Here is an 18,810-nt window from a genome sequence, read left to right on the forward strand (position 1 = left end):
TCAACAGAAGATTTGCCCTGACCACAAAAAATCCCTGACACAAAGGGGCTGTCACAAGTGCTGCATCGGTGAGACACACAGACAACTTCTATGTCCTGAGTGAGACACAGACAACTTTTAGGTACAGCTTGGGTCCAGATTAGTCTAGTTGTCTTTATGCAGCAATAAAACACACCTGTGTAAACCGACAGATCAGTCAGACCTCATTTGCATACTTATGAAACTGTCCTTACAGGTAACACATTTCAGTTCTGTCTCACCCCTCCATTGTTTCCCCCTTTTCTCTCTTTCCTCCCCTCTCAGTACGTAACCCGTATACAGGTCACAAGTACCTGTGTGGAGCGCTGCAGTATGGCATCGTTCTGCTGCAGTGGTACGAGCCCATGCAGAGGTTCATGCTTATAAAGGTAACAGACCTGGACCTCACACACACACACACACCACACACACACACACGCACACATCCGTCCACAATGTGTGAGCCTTTATAGGTCAGTCGCAGGTGCAGCCTTTAAGACCGTGTGTCTTTCCATCTCTCCCCCCAGCATTTTGACTTTCCCTTGCCGAGTCCTCTGCACGTGTTTTGAGATGCTGGTGGTACCAGAGCAGGAGTATCCCTTGGTGTGTGTGGGCTGTGAGTCAGGGCACTGACCCAGGCCAGGTTGTCCACTTTGACACCATCAACCTCAACTCCTGTTCATCCTGGTTCACTATGATGGGCTCAGGTACCACATGCAGTGTATTTCACACATGTTCATGCCCCCCTTCCATTATTACTGGTTCAGAGGTTCAGTGGTACTCATGTATGCATATGTATATATATTATCTGGCTCTCAATATTACCTCAGGTACTGCACAAATAGTCACAAAAGGTCTCTGACACATACATTCACCCAGTATTGACTCCTCTAACAGCAGCCCTCTCTCTCTCTCTCTCTCTCTCTCTCTCTCTCTCTCTCTCTCTCTCTCTCTCTCTCTCTCTCTCTCTCTCTCTCTCTCTCTCTCTCTCTCTCTCTCTCTCTCTCTCTCTCTCTCTCTCTCTCTCTCAAAAATGCTAGCTGGCAATCATGTTGATGCTATTCACGTCACTCAGCTGGAGCGGGACACTGTGCTTGTCTGCCTAGACAGTAAGTATCACATCAACATTTTGAGAAACATTTGCTGAGTTCAAACAGAGGATCAAATGCAGGATGTCTGGGCTTGTATATGATGTGTATATGTGTGTCTCTAACCTGCAGAAAATCTGAAGATAGTAAATCTGCAAGGAAAGCTGAAGTCTAATAAGAAACTGGCTTCTGAGCTCAGTTTTGAATTCTGCATTGGTTCTGTCGGTAAGACACATCTTGAACTTCATTAGTTCATTAGTGTTTTGTGTACATTTATTACTTGTGATTATAAAGTGTGTGTGTGTGTGTGTGTGTGTGTGTGTGTGTGTGTGTGTGTGTGTGTGTGTGTGTGGTGTGTTAGTGTGTCTTCAAGACAGTGTTCTGGTCTTCTGGAAACACGGTATGCAGGGGAAGAGCTTCAAGTCTAACGAGGTATACCATCTCTTACAAACGTACACATGCACTTTGCCATTTCATTTATAGAACCATATTTATACTCGGTCTTGCTATTCGGTCACTGTTGTTTCATTCTGCCCTCCCCATCTTAGAGTGAGAGTGTGCACATGTCTACACTGTACAGGAGGGTTATATGCCACCCCTGAGATCCTGGACTGTACCTTTTAGATGCTTCCCTGCTTGACCCATACACACACCATTTTGCTTCTCTTAAACTATAGCTAAACTATTAAACTCAGATGTTCAGTGAGTGTTCATTATACATTCCCCACCAACATTATTGGTGACAACTCCCCATAGCCCATAGGTTGTCTAGCTCTAGCTCTTTGCTAATGGTTACATCGTTAAAAAGCACAGATGGGACCTGATGTATGTTTATGCCAACAAACGAGCATTGCTTAGTATAACATGCACCTGATAAACTGGCAGATGAGTGGTAGTTATTCTCTTACACATAAAAATCATAGGTTATGGTCAAAGGTACTATTTTGAATTCAAATGAATACTTTTCTGTGTAAATTGTATTGAAATATTTGTGTGTGTGTGTGTGTGTGTGTGTGTGTGTGTGTGTGTGTGTGTGTGTGTGTGTGTGTGTGTGTGTGTGTGTGTGTGTAAAACTGGGTGAGTGGGTGTGAGGTTATTAAGGTGTCACCCTACACACTGTGTCATGTCCAATGATTACCATCTTTCAAAGAATAAAAAAACAGGGATCACCTGGAGGTGAACCACTCTTTATGAAACCAATACTGTGCGGTGCGCGTGTGTGTGCAGATGACAATGTCAAAGGTGATGTAAAATTGATGTCCAATCAGAAGACAGCAGCTGCTCAAAGAGTGATGGATTAAATTATTTAGCTGTTTTTCTGCAGTGTACTGAAAGGCCCAAGCACCCTCAGTATTCCAGTGTGTGTGCTTGACTGCTCGTGTGTGTCTGTCTGTGAGTGAAAGACAGACTGGACAGCCACCTGGGACTTGTCTGTCTTGGACAAAACATTTGTCAGGTGTTGCGCTGGCACGGTCACCTAGTAAAATTGTGTGCAGGGCGTGTGTGTATGTGTGTGCGCACACACGTGAGAGAGTGAGAGTGACGTAGACAGAGAGAGAAATAGAGACAGCACTTTGAATGTGTTGTGATGACCATTGGTTGTTGATGCTGTAACATTTCCAGAATGTCGTCTGATGGCACTGCACTGAAATGCCAGAATGCAAAATCACGAGTCTTTTAGCACAGAGTTGAAGAAGGTCTGCCAGTGAATGAGTGATGTAGACCCCCAGCACTCATTAGGGTCCCTCTATGTTGAGGCGTTCTTCCCTGCTGCTCCCATGAACACCTGCTGCTTCAGATAAAGATAAAAAAGACCAGTGACCTTTTCTGGTCATTACAAGGTCTGAGTAGGAAGTCTGGGGATGTCTGGTTAGTGTGATGCCGGGCTGTGTACACTATGGCCACTTTACTCTGCTGTCTGCCTGGTTCTGGGTTTGGTTTGGATGATTGATCTATTTTCAGCATGTTTTCTATAGTGTGTTGATTAACTTAGTGGCTATTAGCATTAGCAGCTAGTGCAGTAAAGGTCCACCTCTTCATTAATGGATTTCTTTTCTCTCTTTTGCCTGCAGGTGACACAGGAGATTTGTGACCCGAGCAGAGTGTTCCGTCTGCTGGGATCTGACAGGTGAGCGCAGACAAACACTCGTGTGTTTCATCATCACATGGAAACAGACCAGTGTCTCTCCCCAGCCTGTCTCCTTCTGTCCACGGGGAGTCAGTGCTTTCCCTTACTGCTTCTGTTTCTATAGCGAGGGAGGGACAGGGAGGGCCCCATGCTTATGGGTGGGAGCATGTATCAGGCTCAAATGAAAATGTCATGGAAACCTGGTTATCATAACGCTCATAGATGTCTGAGGACTTAACGAACTTAACAAATGATCAAAAGTATATGAAAATGTGCAGAAAATGTCAGTGAAGGCAAGATCCATGAATAAAATCAAACAAGTGTCTTAGAATGAATCCTCGATGCAGGTGCATTTATTTCTTCTAAGCCAGAACATCTCCACGTCACTGTGTGCGTGTGCTTCTGGAAGAACAGAGTCACAGTTAAGAGTACAGTATGGGAGGAGACGTATCTGTTACCACACACATATACTCCCCCGTGTGTCAGGGCTCTGTTGGGTTGCGCTCATCCATTGTGAAACAGGTGCACTGGCCCCGAGCCCCTAGGGTCTGGCCTCTGCCTGGTGGAAAGATGAGGTCTGCTCCTGCATTAATACGCCCATCCCTCTCCTGCCACATTACGTCACACGCAGCAGTCAGCTCAGATCAAAGTCAAAGTCAACTTTATTTTCATTCAGACTTTACACAAGTGCACAGCTGAACGGAATTGCGTGTCCCCAAACTCCAGTGTTAAAGCCCCAGAGCCCAGAGCGGCCGCTGCAACCAGTGCGCCGCCGGTCAGGAGGCTCCACGGGTCCCCTCCTTCTCACAGGCCTCAATGGGCTTCGTCTCCTCAGAAAACCTCGGCGCGCGCGCATTACTTCATGTGCCTATGCATTCTCACACACGTGTTTCTCTGGACTGCATGTTTTATTCACTGTGACATGGGCATTGCCAGGCTGGTGTGTGTGTCTGTGTGCTGTAATTTCATCTGATGCCCTGTGCCCGCTGACTCACACTCTCATCTCTCTCTCCCTTGAGGACACACACCAACCACACGTGGGGAGAAGCTCTGACAAGCTGCGCATCTGCTCTGCGCTCTCTCTCTCTCTCTCTCTCTCTCTCTCTCTCTCTCTCTCTCTCTCTCCCCCTCTCCCTCTCTCCTCCAGTTGCTTTGTCTGTGCATGTATCATTTCTCTCCCAGTATCACTCACACTCTCACTTATGCGTTTGTGCTCTTTTCCCCAACTTTCTTTCTGTTCTTCGTGCCCCGTTTTGTTGTTCTTCTGGTTTACGTGTACTCCTCTCAATATTGTTCTGTGTTTTTAGGGTGGTGGTTTTGGAGAGCAGGCCCACTGATAACCCCATGGCTCTCAGCAACCTTTACATCCTGGCAGGCCACGAGAACAGTTACTAGCCTGCCCACGTCTATATGCTGATGCCGCTTCCAGACTACAGTGGCCATTATGGACCCAGAGCTACCTGATGGTGGACTCTCTTTTCTGGCAGCATGCTTGATGAGCAGTGTAGCTTTGTTTGCTTACAAGAAGGTTTACAGCAAAGTGACTAAGATGCTCCGGACAGTGTCTTATTAAACCTCTAAATGGACCAGAGAAGCAGCTACAGGCCATGTGTTCACCCGCCTATGATACAGGCTAACGGGCATAAAGGATCAGGTCAAATGCAACAGTCTAACAGCCAGTGAGATTCCTTCAGATGTAATAAACAACGGGTCTCCCTGCAAGGCTTTTCAGCGATATAGTTATTAAACAGCAATGCTGCAGAAAACGGATACTATAAAGTGCCTTTTTGAGGAGAGTGTTAGGTGTGCTTCATTAAACTGTTCACGAAATAGGGCCTCAGAATGCAAATAACATGTCTTCAGACCAGACTAGTATGTTAATTCTGTTCTAGGACCAGAATTAGATTTTAGATCTCTTATTTGGGAATATATACCAGAAATGGGCTAATCTAAGGAGATGGAATTTGTTTTGTTGTTTTTTTGCGTTGGCTATTTAAAGTGTAATTTATTGATCTGTAGCCACGTGTTATAGTTTATAGGCAATGTTTCTCTCCCTGTGACATTGCATGGTTGCACCCACATTTTACTGCTATGTATTAAAGTTTCTCTTTATCTTCTGCTTAATTACATTTTAGAAAGCAGTTATGTACAATGGTATCCTTTTTATTGTAACTTTTATTCAATATTTGCACCATGTAAGCACTTTTGTACATTACTTTTTTGTATTTAAGAATATGGGAGATGCTAGGATTTTATTACTTGCAGAGAAATTCCATAGCTTCAGTTCTAATGTATGCTGTTTTTTGTAATAAAAAATATTGCTAACAAGACATTGTATTTGCTTCGTTGGTTAAAATGCCATTAAATATCAAATATCAATTCGATCACAAGACTTGGGTAAGTGCTCAATCATCTAGTTCTGAGTTTGTTATGCTTATGCTTGGTGCATGGGTTTGAACGCTTATTCATGCTATCTACGTCAACATTTGCCATTCACCATTTAATTAAAAAAAATGTAAACAAGGTGTAAATGACCTCAAAGAACTGGTCCAGTATGTTTGTGAGTCTGTGGTGTATCTTGTTTTTGTTCCAAACGCTTGTGCTTGTTTTGTGTTTTATATTGTTTTGTAAGTCATGCGTTTTTTTAATGCGTTGGTCAATTGGTTACTCAGGGCCGGCGCCAGGACATATACAGGTGGGCGTCAGAAAAAATCGGGGTGTGAACGTAAGTTGTTGACCGGGGGGGGGGGGGGGGGGGGTGACTGCGTGTGACGATTGTTGAGCGGGCGAGGGGGCGCCGTGTAAAATAAATGGGTCTTATTATTTACATTGAGGGGGCGGGACACCTCGCCTGAGGGGGCCGGCCCTGTGGTTACTGGATAAATGTAAAACTGCATCATAATCACTACAACTACATCTAAAACACAAGACGGCTAATGTAAAAGCGGGTAGCTCATCTTTTAATAGAATGAATCTGTTTCCAGCCATTCAGCTTTTTGCGCGTCTGCACGTTGCTGTGCAGATTTATGGGCGCGCTGAGAAGGTGGAGCCTGCGCCTTGGTTCCTATGGGGACCGAGCACATGTAAATGCTGACTCCTTCATGTGAGCTCAAACTCTTACGTGCACCCTCACACCCACCAAACACTTACATAATCCAAACACACACGGGAATATCCTTCATCCTCACCAAATCTCGCCCGCGACAGCAGCGCGCGACCCGACGGTGTCCTCGAGCGCAGCCACAGGTAGTTCGCCACCGCGCGCGCTGTGTGCGCCTTTAGGGTTTATGACGCTTTGTTTTCTTTTAACGAGAATTGACCATTTTTGGGTTGTTTGTTTTGTTTTTGTGGACCAGATTTTTTAAAGGTATGTAAAAAAATTTGTATCTGACAAATATCTTGTATATATTAAAATAGTAGATCAACACATTTTTACAGGACAGTAAAACACTTTACAGACCAACATGTGGCCTGATGTGATGGGTCAGTCTCTATTCTAATGTAAAATGGTCATTTATTTGTTTTTGGCTACTTAACTCAAATATTATGCATCGTTAGCGAGCCCTTGATCTTGGTGATAAACCCCACAGCGAGTTAGCCTACGTAATGTGGATGTGTGAACGCAGGGGTTAAATGATCTTTAGTGAAACACAGAAGCATTTTCCGTTCCCAACACCCGCAGAAGATGAAGATAATGATCGCTTTTGGGCATCCCTGATAGTGAGATGATCCCAAGAGAAACTGGAGCCCTTTAACGGACTAATTCAACCTTGTGACGGTTGCCTAATTTTATTGTAGGCTACCTTGTTCTATTTGCTCGGACGTACTTTATTAATACGCTCTTTAAAACTTTAACTAAAACCACAAAACAGGAAGCCACTTAGAAATATTTACCTAAAACGCAGAGTTTCATATTCTCTCCAAAATAAAAAACATCTGTTTTTCCCACTGCTTTCCCATCTTGGTCAGTGGGTGCTGAGTGGCCCAGACGTTGCGCCAGGACTGCGCTCAGGACTTCAGGATGGAGAAGTATGAGAAGATGGGGAAGATCGGAGAGGGATCATACGGCGTGGTCTTCAAGTGCAGAAATAAAGACACGGGACAGATCGTCGCTATCAAAAAGTTTGTGGAGTCGGAAGATGATCCTGTTATTAAAAAGATTGCGCTTAGGGAGATCCGGATGCTGAAGGTAAACATCGTTGTATCCTACCGTTATGAATGTGATGGTGTGGAACTTTGTTTCAGATATTTCATATCTGTTTGTATGAATAATCATTGTTAGGACTTTTACCTAGGTTGTGTAGAATAACTTTATTTTACTTTTTTGGTTGATATCCTTTTACTGATTGCGGACGACATTGGGGTTGCCTCAACAAGAAAGGCGAGACGTTTTTTTATAGTGGATGTTGGGAAAACGAAGATGCAGAAGAGTAGCCAACGTAACATCAGCATAGAGGGAGTACCTCAGACCGTTATCACTTATGTCATCCTGCTGTTTATAACCTGTCCCTTTTGTGTGTGTGTGTGTGTGTGTGTGTGTGTGTGTGGGAGGGGGAGGGGGAATGTTAAGAGCTTTTCCAAATTAACAAATGGTTGATTAATAAGGAAAACACTGGTGAATGTTTATAGCTCGCGGGAGTGAGCTGTTGTGTTGATTAAAGACTGCTACCTAACGACTGTGTGATTCCTGTGCACTGAGATTCTTTGAACAGGCTTCCCTTGCTGTTGAGACGGACAAGCTAATCGCTTTCATTTGCTGTCCTATGGCAGATAATCTATTGAGCAGGTTGGGCCTATGTGCAGTTGGTGTGTGTATACTGGGTTAGCAGTTTAATGTTTGAATCGTAAAGTGGAGGCTGGTTTAAACAAGGTTCTGCATGGTGATCTGTTGCTACTGGAGATGTTGTGTTTGGGCTCTGTGATTTTACGATGCCTGTCAGATAAGACATGCAGCAGCTTGCCACCGTCCACAGTCATTCACACGGTCATGCGAACGTTTCCCGCAGAGCACAAGCACAACAATGCCACAGAAGTGAAAAGCACTTTCCCACTGACATGTGCAGTGTTCGCTTGGGTCTACAGCAACTGAAGCACTGTAACCTGGTGAACCTGATTGAAGTATTTCGAAGAAAGAGGAAGCTGCACTTGGTGTTTGAGTACTGCGACCACACTGTCCTCAACGAGCTCGACAGATACCCCAGAGGGTAAGTGCCTACCAGCGCACACACACACTCATGCTCATGCTGTAGCCCGTGCTGTGGCCTGAAGATGCTGTAGTGTAAAGTGTTTGCATTTTTTCCACTCCTCTCCTTCCACACAAGTGACCATATTGTTCCTCTGTTGCTGTGGTGGCCAGACGCGTTTGTTGTGGAATGTTTACAGCTCTGTGTTCCCAGAGTGCTTTGCTGGCTGACCACGAACAAATAGCCCAGTGCCGTGTATGAAGTGCTCTAGTACACTAGTTCGTAGTGTACATAAAAAAACCTGGACAACAGATTTGTAGTCTCTTCCATACATTATTCTTTAAAAGGCTACTGCTAAATGAATCCGTTTCACTTGTTTAATGTGCAGAGGTGTCAATTCCAGGTTCATAAAGTAAAAGTCCTCACCAGGATTTTGCTCAAGCTTGCTAGATTTTCTAATTAGTGCAATCCAGGTAAAATTAGTGGAATCAACACAACCCAGGAAGCCTGAGCAAAATCCTGGTGAGGACTGTGTGTATTGATGTGTACTAAAGGATTGCGTACACTTCTTAATCTAAGCATGGTTGTTCTAAATGACGCTTCAGGCCAATCAGAAGCTCCATTGTCACAGCCCAGTGTGCGTGCCAGACTGGGCATTTCTGTTGATGTTATGACAAGTGCTGATGACATGACAATTGCGTGGGGAAAACAGTTACATTCGCTTTTGTCTTTGATGCTTTTTCTGAAGATATCAAATGGCCTTTTTATAATTATATAGAATCATCTTCCCATGTACAAATCCTTAACTTAATCCTTATCTTAAAACTACAACAAACATATAATAGCCATTGAGCTTGTAAAAGTGCTTCTAAATTGACAAGCTGCTCTGACAGCAAAATAAAACTATCCTGATTTTATGTCACAACATTCAAACATACTTTTAAACAAGAAATGTATGTTTTTGTATATGTCTTGTGGAATTTTGTGGCATATTTATGGCATGTTAAACCAAAAAATAGTGCTATTTGCCAAAGAAAATTGGAGTCACCACAAAACACAGCAGAAGAGAGGAGAGAGAAAAAGAAGGCTGTCCATGGCCAGATTTAACTCACCCAGCGACAGAGCAGATCTATGAGCCCAGAGTCAACAAAACACACATACATACACACTGTAGCCAATAATAGAAAGTGGTCTTCTTTCTTTATCTCTCTCTCTTTCTCATAAATCACATAGATTACACACACATAAATCAGCTCACAATAGTGCATTTACATTATATCTTGCTCACAGACACACACACACACACACAGGTGGCAAAGGACAGAAATAAAAGAAATATATATTGTGAGCTAATGGTCTATAGCAAGATTGCACATATTCATCACATACATTATTCTGGATGTAAATATCAAAGGACATGTAAAGGCTTTTTTTTTGTAAAAGCTGTTTTTGCAACACGTTTTGCTTTGTTTCTTCAGGGTTCCAGAGCACCTGGTTAAAAGCATCACCTGGCAGACTTTACAAGCTATTAACTTCTGTCATAAACAAAATGTAAGCCAATGTAATGTAAGACACACTGGTTTTTTTCATTTGTTACGCAGCTCTACTAAAAGGAAATATATTTTAATTCCTAGGCTTTATGAGGAAAGTCAGTTTGTGTGTGTGCATGTGTCAGAATCAGTAAGAGAAAGGGAACAGTTTGAGTTGTGTGAGGTCAGGTTTCAGATTGCCAAGGTTAATCAGAACAGTGAATTTGGAGCTGCTGTGAAAGTGGGCAAATGCTGGTCTCAGATCAGTTAACTCCTCCTATTCCATCACTAGCAAGACACACACACACACACACACACAATCAATCTGATGCCACCAACATTATTACATTAGCATACTGATCCTGTACCAGAGACAAAGCGAATTTACAGGTATAAGGGTGTGGGCAAGGTAATAGACAATGAATATGTTTTATTTAACACTGTGTGTGTGTGTGTGTGTGTGTGTGTGTGTGTGTGTGTGTGTGTGGGTGTGTGTGTGTTTGTTTAGTGTATCCACAGAGATGTGAAGCCAGAGAATATACTTATCACAAAACACCATGTCATCAAACTCTGTGATTTTGGCTTCGCTAGGATCCTCAGTATGTTCAATCACTCACAATCACAAAGTTGCATTTCTGCATTAAACAGGAGAAGATGATTTATTTAATATCCACCAGTGCACCCAGATATCTGTCTCTCTCTCTCTGCTTGGTGTTTTGTGTGTGTCTAGCGGGTCCATGTGATTATTATACGGATTATGTGGCTACTCGTTGGTATCGAGCCCCAGAACTGCTAGTCGGGGACACACAGTATGGCCCTCCAGTGGATGTATGGGCAGTGGGCTGTGTGTTTGCTGAGCTGCTCTCGGGCGCCCCCCTGTGGCCAGGCAAATCAGATGTAGACCAGCTGTATCTGATCAGGAAAACATTGGGTAAGAGATTTTAAAGACAAGTATGACTTTACACATAATACAGGCTATGCCAGGGGTCGGCAACCTTTGAGACAAGGAGTGCCAACTTTAACATGTCCAGTCAATGAGTGTGCCACTATGGCGGCGAGTTTAAATTGTTGACCGAGGAGAGGAGGGGGGGTGTGTGTAAATGGACACAAATTAAGTATTATATCGCGATCGATCGCCAAGTATAAACGCCTCCGCCGTTCGGAGTAAGTATAATCCATTAATCCATTAATATAATAATTTATATTATATTATATATATTTTTGCTGATGCTGGTCCAGCGTGTCGCGTGCCAGTGACTATGCCTCGGCGTGCCAATGGTGGCACGCGTGCCATAGGTTGCCGACCCCTGGGCTATGCACATGTATGATCACTCAGTATACTGCCACTTTATGTTTGTCTGCGTTCTGTTTGTATTGTGTTTGAAGGTGATTTGATCCCCAGGCATCAACAGGTTTTCAGCAATAACCAGTTCTTCAGTGGAGTGTGTGTTCCTGAACCACAGGAAATGGTGAGTCCAGAAGAATAGCTCTCAGCTCAGATGGCATGAAATGGTCTGTAATCAGCTAGCGGTCTATCTACCAGTCATCTAGAATATACCCAGTGGAGTTCACAAGAATAGCAGAGAGCGGACCTGTAGCACGTGAGGCGTAATTATGCAATCTATACTGAGTGCTGTGGAAAATTCCAGAATCCCTTGGGAATGTTGGGCCTCTGTCAGCAGCTCTGTTTTAATTTTGCCATTTGTTCAGTGTCCCCTTAGTCACAGGTGAGGACAGCCCAGTGGCTGGAGACAGAGGGCTCCCTTAGCTACTCTCTTACAGAACCTTACAAACATGCAGGAACACAAGGAATAAATAGATAGTCACACACTCACTCACGTTTTTTTCCATCGTCAACACACAGCCTAAGGGAACTGCAAGGTGTTTTGTGATGTCATCATAGAGACATCAGTCCTGCCCCTTGCGTGACGTATATGCTCGTGTTTGTGTTGATGTGCGCGCGCGCGTGTGTGTGTGTGTGTGTGTGAGGGCAGGAATCTCTGGAGCAGAAATATCCCTCCATCTCCTACCAGGCATTGAGTCTAATGAAGGTGAGCTGAACATAGGCCTTAAGAGCATGAAAGTAAACACAGACTGCAGAATATGCAGGGGGAATGATTAGATCTTCCTCCCCGCTCTGCAGGGCTGTCTGCACATGGACCCTGTAGACCGGCTGACGTGTAAGCAGTTGCTGGAGCAGCCGTACTTCGACAGCCAACGTGAGGAGACGGAGAGCACCGCGCGGGAGCTCGACCGGGCGAGGAGACGGCCACGCCAGCCCCGCAAACACCTGCCCCCGGGGGTGAGTCACCATGGCAGACACACAGCTTGGAATGGCGGGGTGCGGACGGGCCATGGCGATAGTGTGATTATATATTTACTTGATATGGACAGGTGTACTGTCAATAGAATCAGGAGCAATGCATGAATGCACTCTGACCTTTACAAGTGAACTTAATGTGACCTCTAAAGTTTTGAATACACATGTTCTATTCAGTGTTTCCATATGCTTTGCACAACTTGTTCCCTAACAAGGAGCTTAATGGCAAAATGGAAGTGGCCACTGAACTTAGAATGTCACCGATTACATATATATATTGTAGCTGTCCCTATCAGTCTCACTCTCTCCTGTCTCATCTGTGCATCTGTCTCACTGTCTGCAGTATTTGCCACAGCTGACCAGCAGCAGTATCTTCCCAGCTGTGGACAACAGAAAACACTACAACAACCTGCGCAAAGTTAACTACCACTTCCCCAACATCTAACTGCTCGTGTGCGAACCCACACTGCACCGAGTGCCCCAGCACACACCTGCACGCCTCTGTTCTGTTGTCCTGTTACACTTCCCTTGATGTAAATGTATGCACAACACTGGTCTCATTTAAGCTTCCCTGGGGCAGTTCTGCTGAACACCATTCTCAGTATGTATCGGTAATCCAATCACACCCTCTGCTGTTGGAGCAGGTTTGTGTTTGAGGAAATACTGCCCCTCCAGAGAGGTTCTCCAACACTGAACCCAGACATTTTGTTACTTTCTTTGTGTTGAGACTGTGCACATGAGTGTGTAATGTGTGTGTGTGTGTGTGTGAGTGAGTGAGTGAGACAAAGAGCCCTGCTCTGCTCTACATTGTGTGTGTGTGTGTGTAAGACATAGAGCCCTGCTCTGCTGTGTGTGTAGATGCACTGGTCTAAGTGCAACACTGCCCTTTCCGATTGCCAAAGTGCTGTGTGGTCCAGAGAGAGCAGCAGAGTGGACAGGAAGAGGGACCTTCAGTGAAGCGAATAGAATGACCTGGTCTAGTAGAACATCTGTACCTACTGACATCTGATGATTGCTCTATTATTTGGGGAGGGGGTTGGTATTTTATTTTCTTTTTTTTTTTAATACACTGTCTATTTTATTCTATATTTAAATGCTTTACTTGATATTCGAGTGAATTTTGTTTCCATGTGATTTATAAAACAAAAGAAAAAAAAATGTACTTTGTATTTTGTTCTAAGGAATACTTTTTATTAGAGTGCTAATTAAACATGTCAACAATGTTGTGGTTGCCTTGACAACAGGTGCTAATGACTTCACAGCCATTGACTTGCACCTAATGCCAAATGACGGAGCCCCAAGCCCCTCCCTCCCTCTCTCTCACCTGGTATCTTGTAACCCATTCTCTTTCTATCTGTCCCACTGTGTAAATACTCTCATTTGACATTTTGTCTTGCTGAGACTTTTCCAAGAATATGACCTTAATACGGTACGTGAGTAAGGATTAAAGCATTGTCTTTTTTAAGTACATACAATAAACAGCTTTCAGCAGTGAAGCCTGGCTTGGTCCTTTGTCCTGGCCATCAGTGGACCCTGTTTTCTTGTTTAAAGGAAGTCAGTAATTGTTTTTACTTGTTTGCCAGTTGCAACCAATTTACTGGTGATCACATGATTACTTGCAACACAGATAGAAATGTGAACCCTTAATAGGGCCTTCTGCTGTAAAGAAAGTTAATCTGCACTGGAGTTCATAGCCCAGTCTCTAGTAGACTCAGTATGTGCTTGTACAAAGAAAACATGTTTCCATATTTAAGGCCATTAAAGAACTGCACTAACTTTTTTGTTTTTTTGCTTTTCCAGCTTTTTAATGCACTTACAAATTATATAGCAGACAGCTGTACATATTAGATGCATGCTTCTTTAATACTTCAGTTTTTTTTAAGAACCCATTGAGAATACCACTGTTATCCACATCTGTGGTCAGACACCATTGTCTTTTTTCCTAGAACATCCATCTTATCTTGCCCCTGTGTCTGATTAACTGGTGGAGGAGGCCAACACAGCTCTAACCAGCTGCATGGTTTACTAACTAACCCAAGTCCAGTTCGATGGAGAGTTTAGGTAGTGCGGTCTGCAGTCTGCCTGTTGTTATCTCTTTCTCCTTTACTCCTGGCAGGTCACTGAGAAACAAGTACTCCAGGTTCCTGAAAGGGAGAAGAAATATGCCATGAGGACAGAAGGATGTCCAGGGGAGACGTTCGTCCTGCAGGTGGATAGTAGACTGAATGCAGATCTTGGGTTTCCTACTTCAAGTGATGGAGAGCGATGATGCCTTTATCGGAGACGTTGCCACAGGAGATGACCTCCATCGTCCTTAAGCTGGCCTGCATGTTCTCCGTCTGACTCAAGCACTCCAGACATGCATCTTCTATATAAATACACTTATTCAGCTTTATCTCCTCAACATGCTCCAAACCATCTAGAAAGTCACACACACACAGAAGATATCTGCTAAGTAACCTAGCAATTATTCATCCTCCACTGACCCAATGGCAAACCCTCACTCACAGGTCAATTACATCATCTATAGCCAAAGAGGACCACACAAGTGAGACATGGTTCTATCAAGAACTACTGAACCAATAGGATGGATGCTTCTTATGAGAACATCTCAAACTTCAACAGGGCAAAACAATATATGTATTAACATAATGTGTGTATTGATAGATTTAGAAAAATGTAAAGCTTTTTACAATCTTAACAAGGTTTTAAAAACAACCATTTAAAGGGACTACACTATATTTCAATAAATAGGGATGGATCAAATTACAATGTTTTGCTTGTCTTTCTTTTTTATTTTTTTTACAACAGTTTTATTGTCAGAGCATTGATTTTTTAATTTGCTATTAAATAACCTTAAACAAAAACTTAAAATAGATTTTAAAAGCATAAAATATACTTGATATTTTACTGCATGAACTTTATTGTTTTTATGTCAAATATAAACACAAGGCTTGCAACAGCAAAAAAAAAAAAAAAGTGGACAACATTTAGGTTCCTGTTGACAACTGAAGTCACCAGTTGAACCAGTTTAAAAACCAGCCAGGAGGGGTGCTCGCTTCCTCGGTTTGTAAAGGGCCTCCATGGTGAGATTTTGAGTGTTTCAATGTTCTAGAAGCTATTGTTTGCTTCTAGAATGCTTCTAGAGATGTTCTAGAAGCTATTGTAACAAACCCACAATGTGCCTTGATGATGCCACATTGAAATAAGCATGATTAGCCCCGAAAGAGACATCATCTAGGAAGCAGAATGTGTTACTCCAAAACGCATATCTCTCTTTCTACATTTCTCTGGATGGTGCCCTCACAAACGTTCCTCGTGACATTAGCCCTAATACACCATGACAGATGCTGACCTTTGTACTCTATAGTGGTATCAATCTACATGCTCATAAACTTTCTTTGAGAACAGTGTCCATTGTTTCCTTAAAGAATCTGGAAAGGTAACTCATCAGACCACAACATGTTTCCACTGGGTATCAATGTGCTTCAGGTGAGCTCAAGGCCAGAGAAGCAGCAGTTGTAGACACTATTGATAATAGGCTGTGCATAATACAGTGCATTTGTGGAGGCAGCAGTGAACAATGTTTACTGTAAATGTTTTGTTAAAGCAGGGGTCAGAGGTTACAACAGTGGTTTTTGGCCTTGCATTATATGCAGACATTTTTTCAAGAGTTCCTGAAACTGGTGATATGCGCTGTATAGAAGGAAACACCTGAGGTCTTTGAAAATCCTCATTAAGGAGTGATGGCCCTAATTCAAAAATATGGAATATTTTGTTAATTGATTAAAAACATTAAACATTTTGTCTTTGTACTGTTTTCATTATAAACACAGGTCAAAGTGGACTTACAAATTACTGCTTTCTGATTGTATCTACATTTAGTTTGCATTTTTCATAGCACTTTCATATCAGTGTAATGTACTTATTTGAATTTCAAAGCATGCTTGGAATTGATGATGGTATGCAAAAAGAGGCACATGGTTGAGACACAGGGTTGCTTTTAGGATACAAATGAGCATTGACTGGTAAGTGTAAAGCAATCCTTTGCCAAATGTCATTCTATACATGTACACACCAACACACATTCACACTCCACCTGTCCTGAATCTCTTTCTTTACGCATGTTGCCAGATGAGACTTGTGGCTCACTCACACAGAAACGTGTCTGTGATGTACACAACCCATTTTCTTGAAATGTCCTCCACCCACAGACGAATATAATCCCCCTCATTCTGCAGACTCATCTTTCACACATGTGGTTCTCTCACACCGACATCTAAAACACAGACACGTACACACACACACATCCAGACAGTCCTCACTCTCTCCTTTCTCACCTCTCACCTTGATGACCCGTTTCTTTTAGTAAGGAAAGTTTTTCAGAGTGTCACGGAGGCAGGAGTGTCTGAGGACATATGAGCACCTGCTCAGTGAAGGACAACTTGGGTGCACAGAAAGGTCATTCTGGCAGAAGAGCTCATCTGACTTCATCCTGATGATTTAATGACCACCTCCTGGTCTTTGCATGTACAAATTGCATCCATCAGGGACACAAATTGCAGGACTCCTCTACTTGCTCATGTGCTGTGCATGCTACACTACATTGCATATGTTATGTGTGGGCTTAACTCACTCAGGTAATCGAAGCCCCGGTACATGATGCAGGATTCTGTGGCATCGATGGCCTGTATATGGTACCGACCCAGTGGACCAGTTGGGAGCCCATTATAGTCATGTTGCCAGCGGTCAAAACCACGAAAACGAACTTTGGCCCCACACCTCAAAAGCCATTCGGCAGCTGCACGGTCTGGACCAACAGATTTAATACGCTCATAATCCACTCTATAACAGAGACAGATCAAACTCATATTTAGACTCAACAAGACCATTATCAAATCTTACTCAAAAATGTACAATAACATTTGAACATATTAAACAGATAAACTGGGGAACTGTTTGAAAGGGCTATTGTTGGATACCACATACCCATGGCTACAGCTTTTTCAAAAATTAATTCCCAACAACAGACAGTTTTTTGGGCAGATACTGAACAGGGAAAAATTATGGTAGATAGTGTTGATGAATATTCATAAATGGTTTGTTCATTGCCCACTTATTTTAACAATCCTATTCAGAGCATAAGCCCCTTAAATGTTAAGCACCTTATCTTTAATGTTCAATACACCAAGGCTTAAGGGGCCCCTGGTCCCAAAAGGTGTGACAACCACTTTTGAACTATGCCTACACATCCAACACTTAGCCTGGAACACAGTTTGAATCCAGTTAATCTGTTTGCTCACTAAATGCTACAGACAATATTGTGAACCAATAACCCCATGGTGATGTTCAGTTCAAGCACTCTCTGCTGTAAGTGCCCTGTGTGTAGTACATTACTTGTTGAACACAGCGTTGAGCCACCCCCAGAACCCCCGGCTGCTCCGTGGCGCCGCAGGGCGCGGGTGTAGGACACACCCCGTTACCCGAGTGAGGACTCTCATTCCTCCCGCTCTGAAAAGTATTAAACCAGCCATAGTAAATACTGTAAAACCAGCTGTCATCACAAGCCAAGGCCCAGTTCCAGCTTATGTAGTTTAAACGTTTCCCTGTATTAATGTAAACCAGCGATTTCTTTTTCTCCTCAGTGCTTCACGTTGCACACGTACTGACCTAATAAGTAGATTTAAATGATTATAAAGTGGAATAAATAAATCTAATGTACAAACTATCTAACGACAGATGGCTGTATGTAGTCTAGTAGCTCACCCTTCGTGTTTGGAAACGCTAGTTCACGTCTCCGCCATGCGCCAACTAGCGACCTTTAAAATCACGTGATCTCTCTTCGCCTTACCATTGGTTAAACCACAGCGCGTGCATATCCAACTTCCGGTTTTGCAAACGAAAGGCTCGACACGCATCAAATACGTCACCACTTCGCAATCCGTGTGTGAAAATGTCCCTAGTTACTTAGCCAACATGTTCAGTAGCTGAACTGTTTCTCTGCATGGATGTAACGTGGTTTTGGAAAGTGTTGAGCATAAGATTGCGCACTGGGTGCGGCGTTCATTTAAATTTCGAGTTCCCCTTTTTAAAGACGTTACATTCTTGCACATGCGCGTTAACTGAAGAGAAATGAGCGCCGCTACTGAGCGGAGGTTCTGTGGCCGAAGTCTGTCAGCACAATTCTTATCTATTTACTTTGATTAAGGCATTATGTGTTTCGTTTTACGTCAGTTGCGCTGATCTTTGGACATGTCCTGAGCATGAGTTACTCCTTCTTCTAAATGTTCGATTTTCCCGACATTTTATAAATACACACTGGCTTTTAGACCGCGCGCTTGTGTAAAATAAAACCGCGTGCACGCTGACGAGCTATGGTCACACTAGACGCATGAAGTCCCATTTTTGAACCGACTCGGTGCTCTATAACGTTCTCGTTCAGGCTGTATCCCCCGAGAACGGAGAGCAGCTGTGTGGAGCTGAATGTCTTTCATAAACACCTACCTCCCCCCTATTCATTTATTCACTCATGCAATAAATCAGT

General features: G+C 43.3%; 3 protein-coding genes across 6 annotated transcripts in view; 2 read left to right on the top strand and 1 right to left on the bottom strand.

Moving 5' to 3' along the window:
* The window catches only part of map4k5 (mitogen-activated protein kinase kinase kinase kinase 5), a 36,586-nt gene extending 31,022 nt beyond the window's left edge, over positions 1 to 5,564 (top strand). Inside the window, 11 exon segments of the mRNA XM_076975671.1 lie at positions 8 to 35; positions 38 to 68; positions 304 to 407; positions 546 to 581; positions 583 to 633; positions 635 to 725; positions 1,059 to 1,127; positions 1,239 to 1,331; positions 1,468 to 1,538; positions 3,179 to 3,234; positions 4,542 to 5,564. Of these exon segments, the coding sequence (XP_076831786.1) occupies positions 8 to 35; positions 38 to 68; positions 304 to 407; positions 546 to 581; positions 583 to 633; positions 635 to 725; positions 1,059 to 1,127; positions 1,239 to 1,331; positions 1,468 to 1,538; positions 3,179 to 3,234; positions 4,542 to 4,629 (718 nt within the window). The 3' untranslated portion in view covers positions 4,630 to 5,564.
* Positions 5,565 to 6,316: 752 nt separating this feature from the next.
* On the top strand, positions 6,317 to 13,757 carry cdkl1 (cyclin dependent kinase like 1 (CDC2 related kinase)). Of its 4 annotated transcripts, none has more exons than XM_076974619.1 (10): positions 6,317 to 6,480; positions 7,204 to 7,423; positions 8,317 to 8,438; positions 9,896 to 9,968; positions 10,455 to 10,545; positions 10,677 to 10,877; positions 11,333 to 11,415; positions 11,941 to 11,997; positions 12,090 to 12,248; positions 12,610 to 13,757. In XM_076974619.1, the coding sequence occupies exons 2-10, from the start codon at positions 7,256 to 7,258 to the stop codon at positions 12,709 to 12,711; spliced, it is 1,056 nt and encodes a 351-aa protein (XP_076830734.1). In that variant the 5' UTR covers positions 6,317 to 6,480; positions 7,204 to 7,255; the 3' UTR covers positions 12,712 to 13,757. The 4 variants fall into 4 exon arrangements, with proteins under 4 accessions (XP_076830734.1, XP_076830733.1, XP_076830735.1 ...); XM_076974618.1 differs by having other exon boundaries at positions 6,318 to 6,601; XM_076974620.1 differs by lacking the exon at positions 6,317 to 6,480 and adding an exon at positions 6,870 to 7,028.
* A 353-nt stretch (positions 13,758 to 14,110) lies between these two features.
* On the bottom strand, positions 14,111 to 18,187 carry dmac2l (distal membrane arm assembly component 2 like). The gene is made up of 5 exons (XM_076974622.1): positions 18,033 to 18,187; positions 17,664 to 17,777; positions 16,903 to 17,111; positions 14,514 to 14,685; positions 14,111 to 14,410 (listed from the first exon to the last, which is right to left on the bottom strand). Exons 2-5 carry the CDS (start codon positions 17,765 to 17,767, stop codon positions 14,296 to 14,298), a joined length of 600 nt encoding a protein of 199 aa, XP_076830737.1. The 5' UTR covers positions 17,768 to 17,777; positions 18,033 to 18,187; the 3' UTR covers positions 14,111 to 14,295.
* Between the last annotated feature and the right edge of the window lie 623 nt (positions 18,188 to 18,810).

The sequence above is a fragment of the Brachyhypopomus gauderio genome, chromosome 15 (assembly GCF_052324685.1).
Source record: "Brachyhypopomus gauderio isolate BG-103 chromosome 15, BGAUD_0.2, whole genome shotgun sequence".
Taxonomy (NCBI): Eukaryota; Metazoa; Chordata; class Actinopteri; order Gymnotiformes; family Hypopomidae; genus Brachyhypopomus; species Brachyhypopomus gauderio.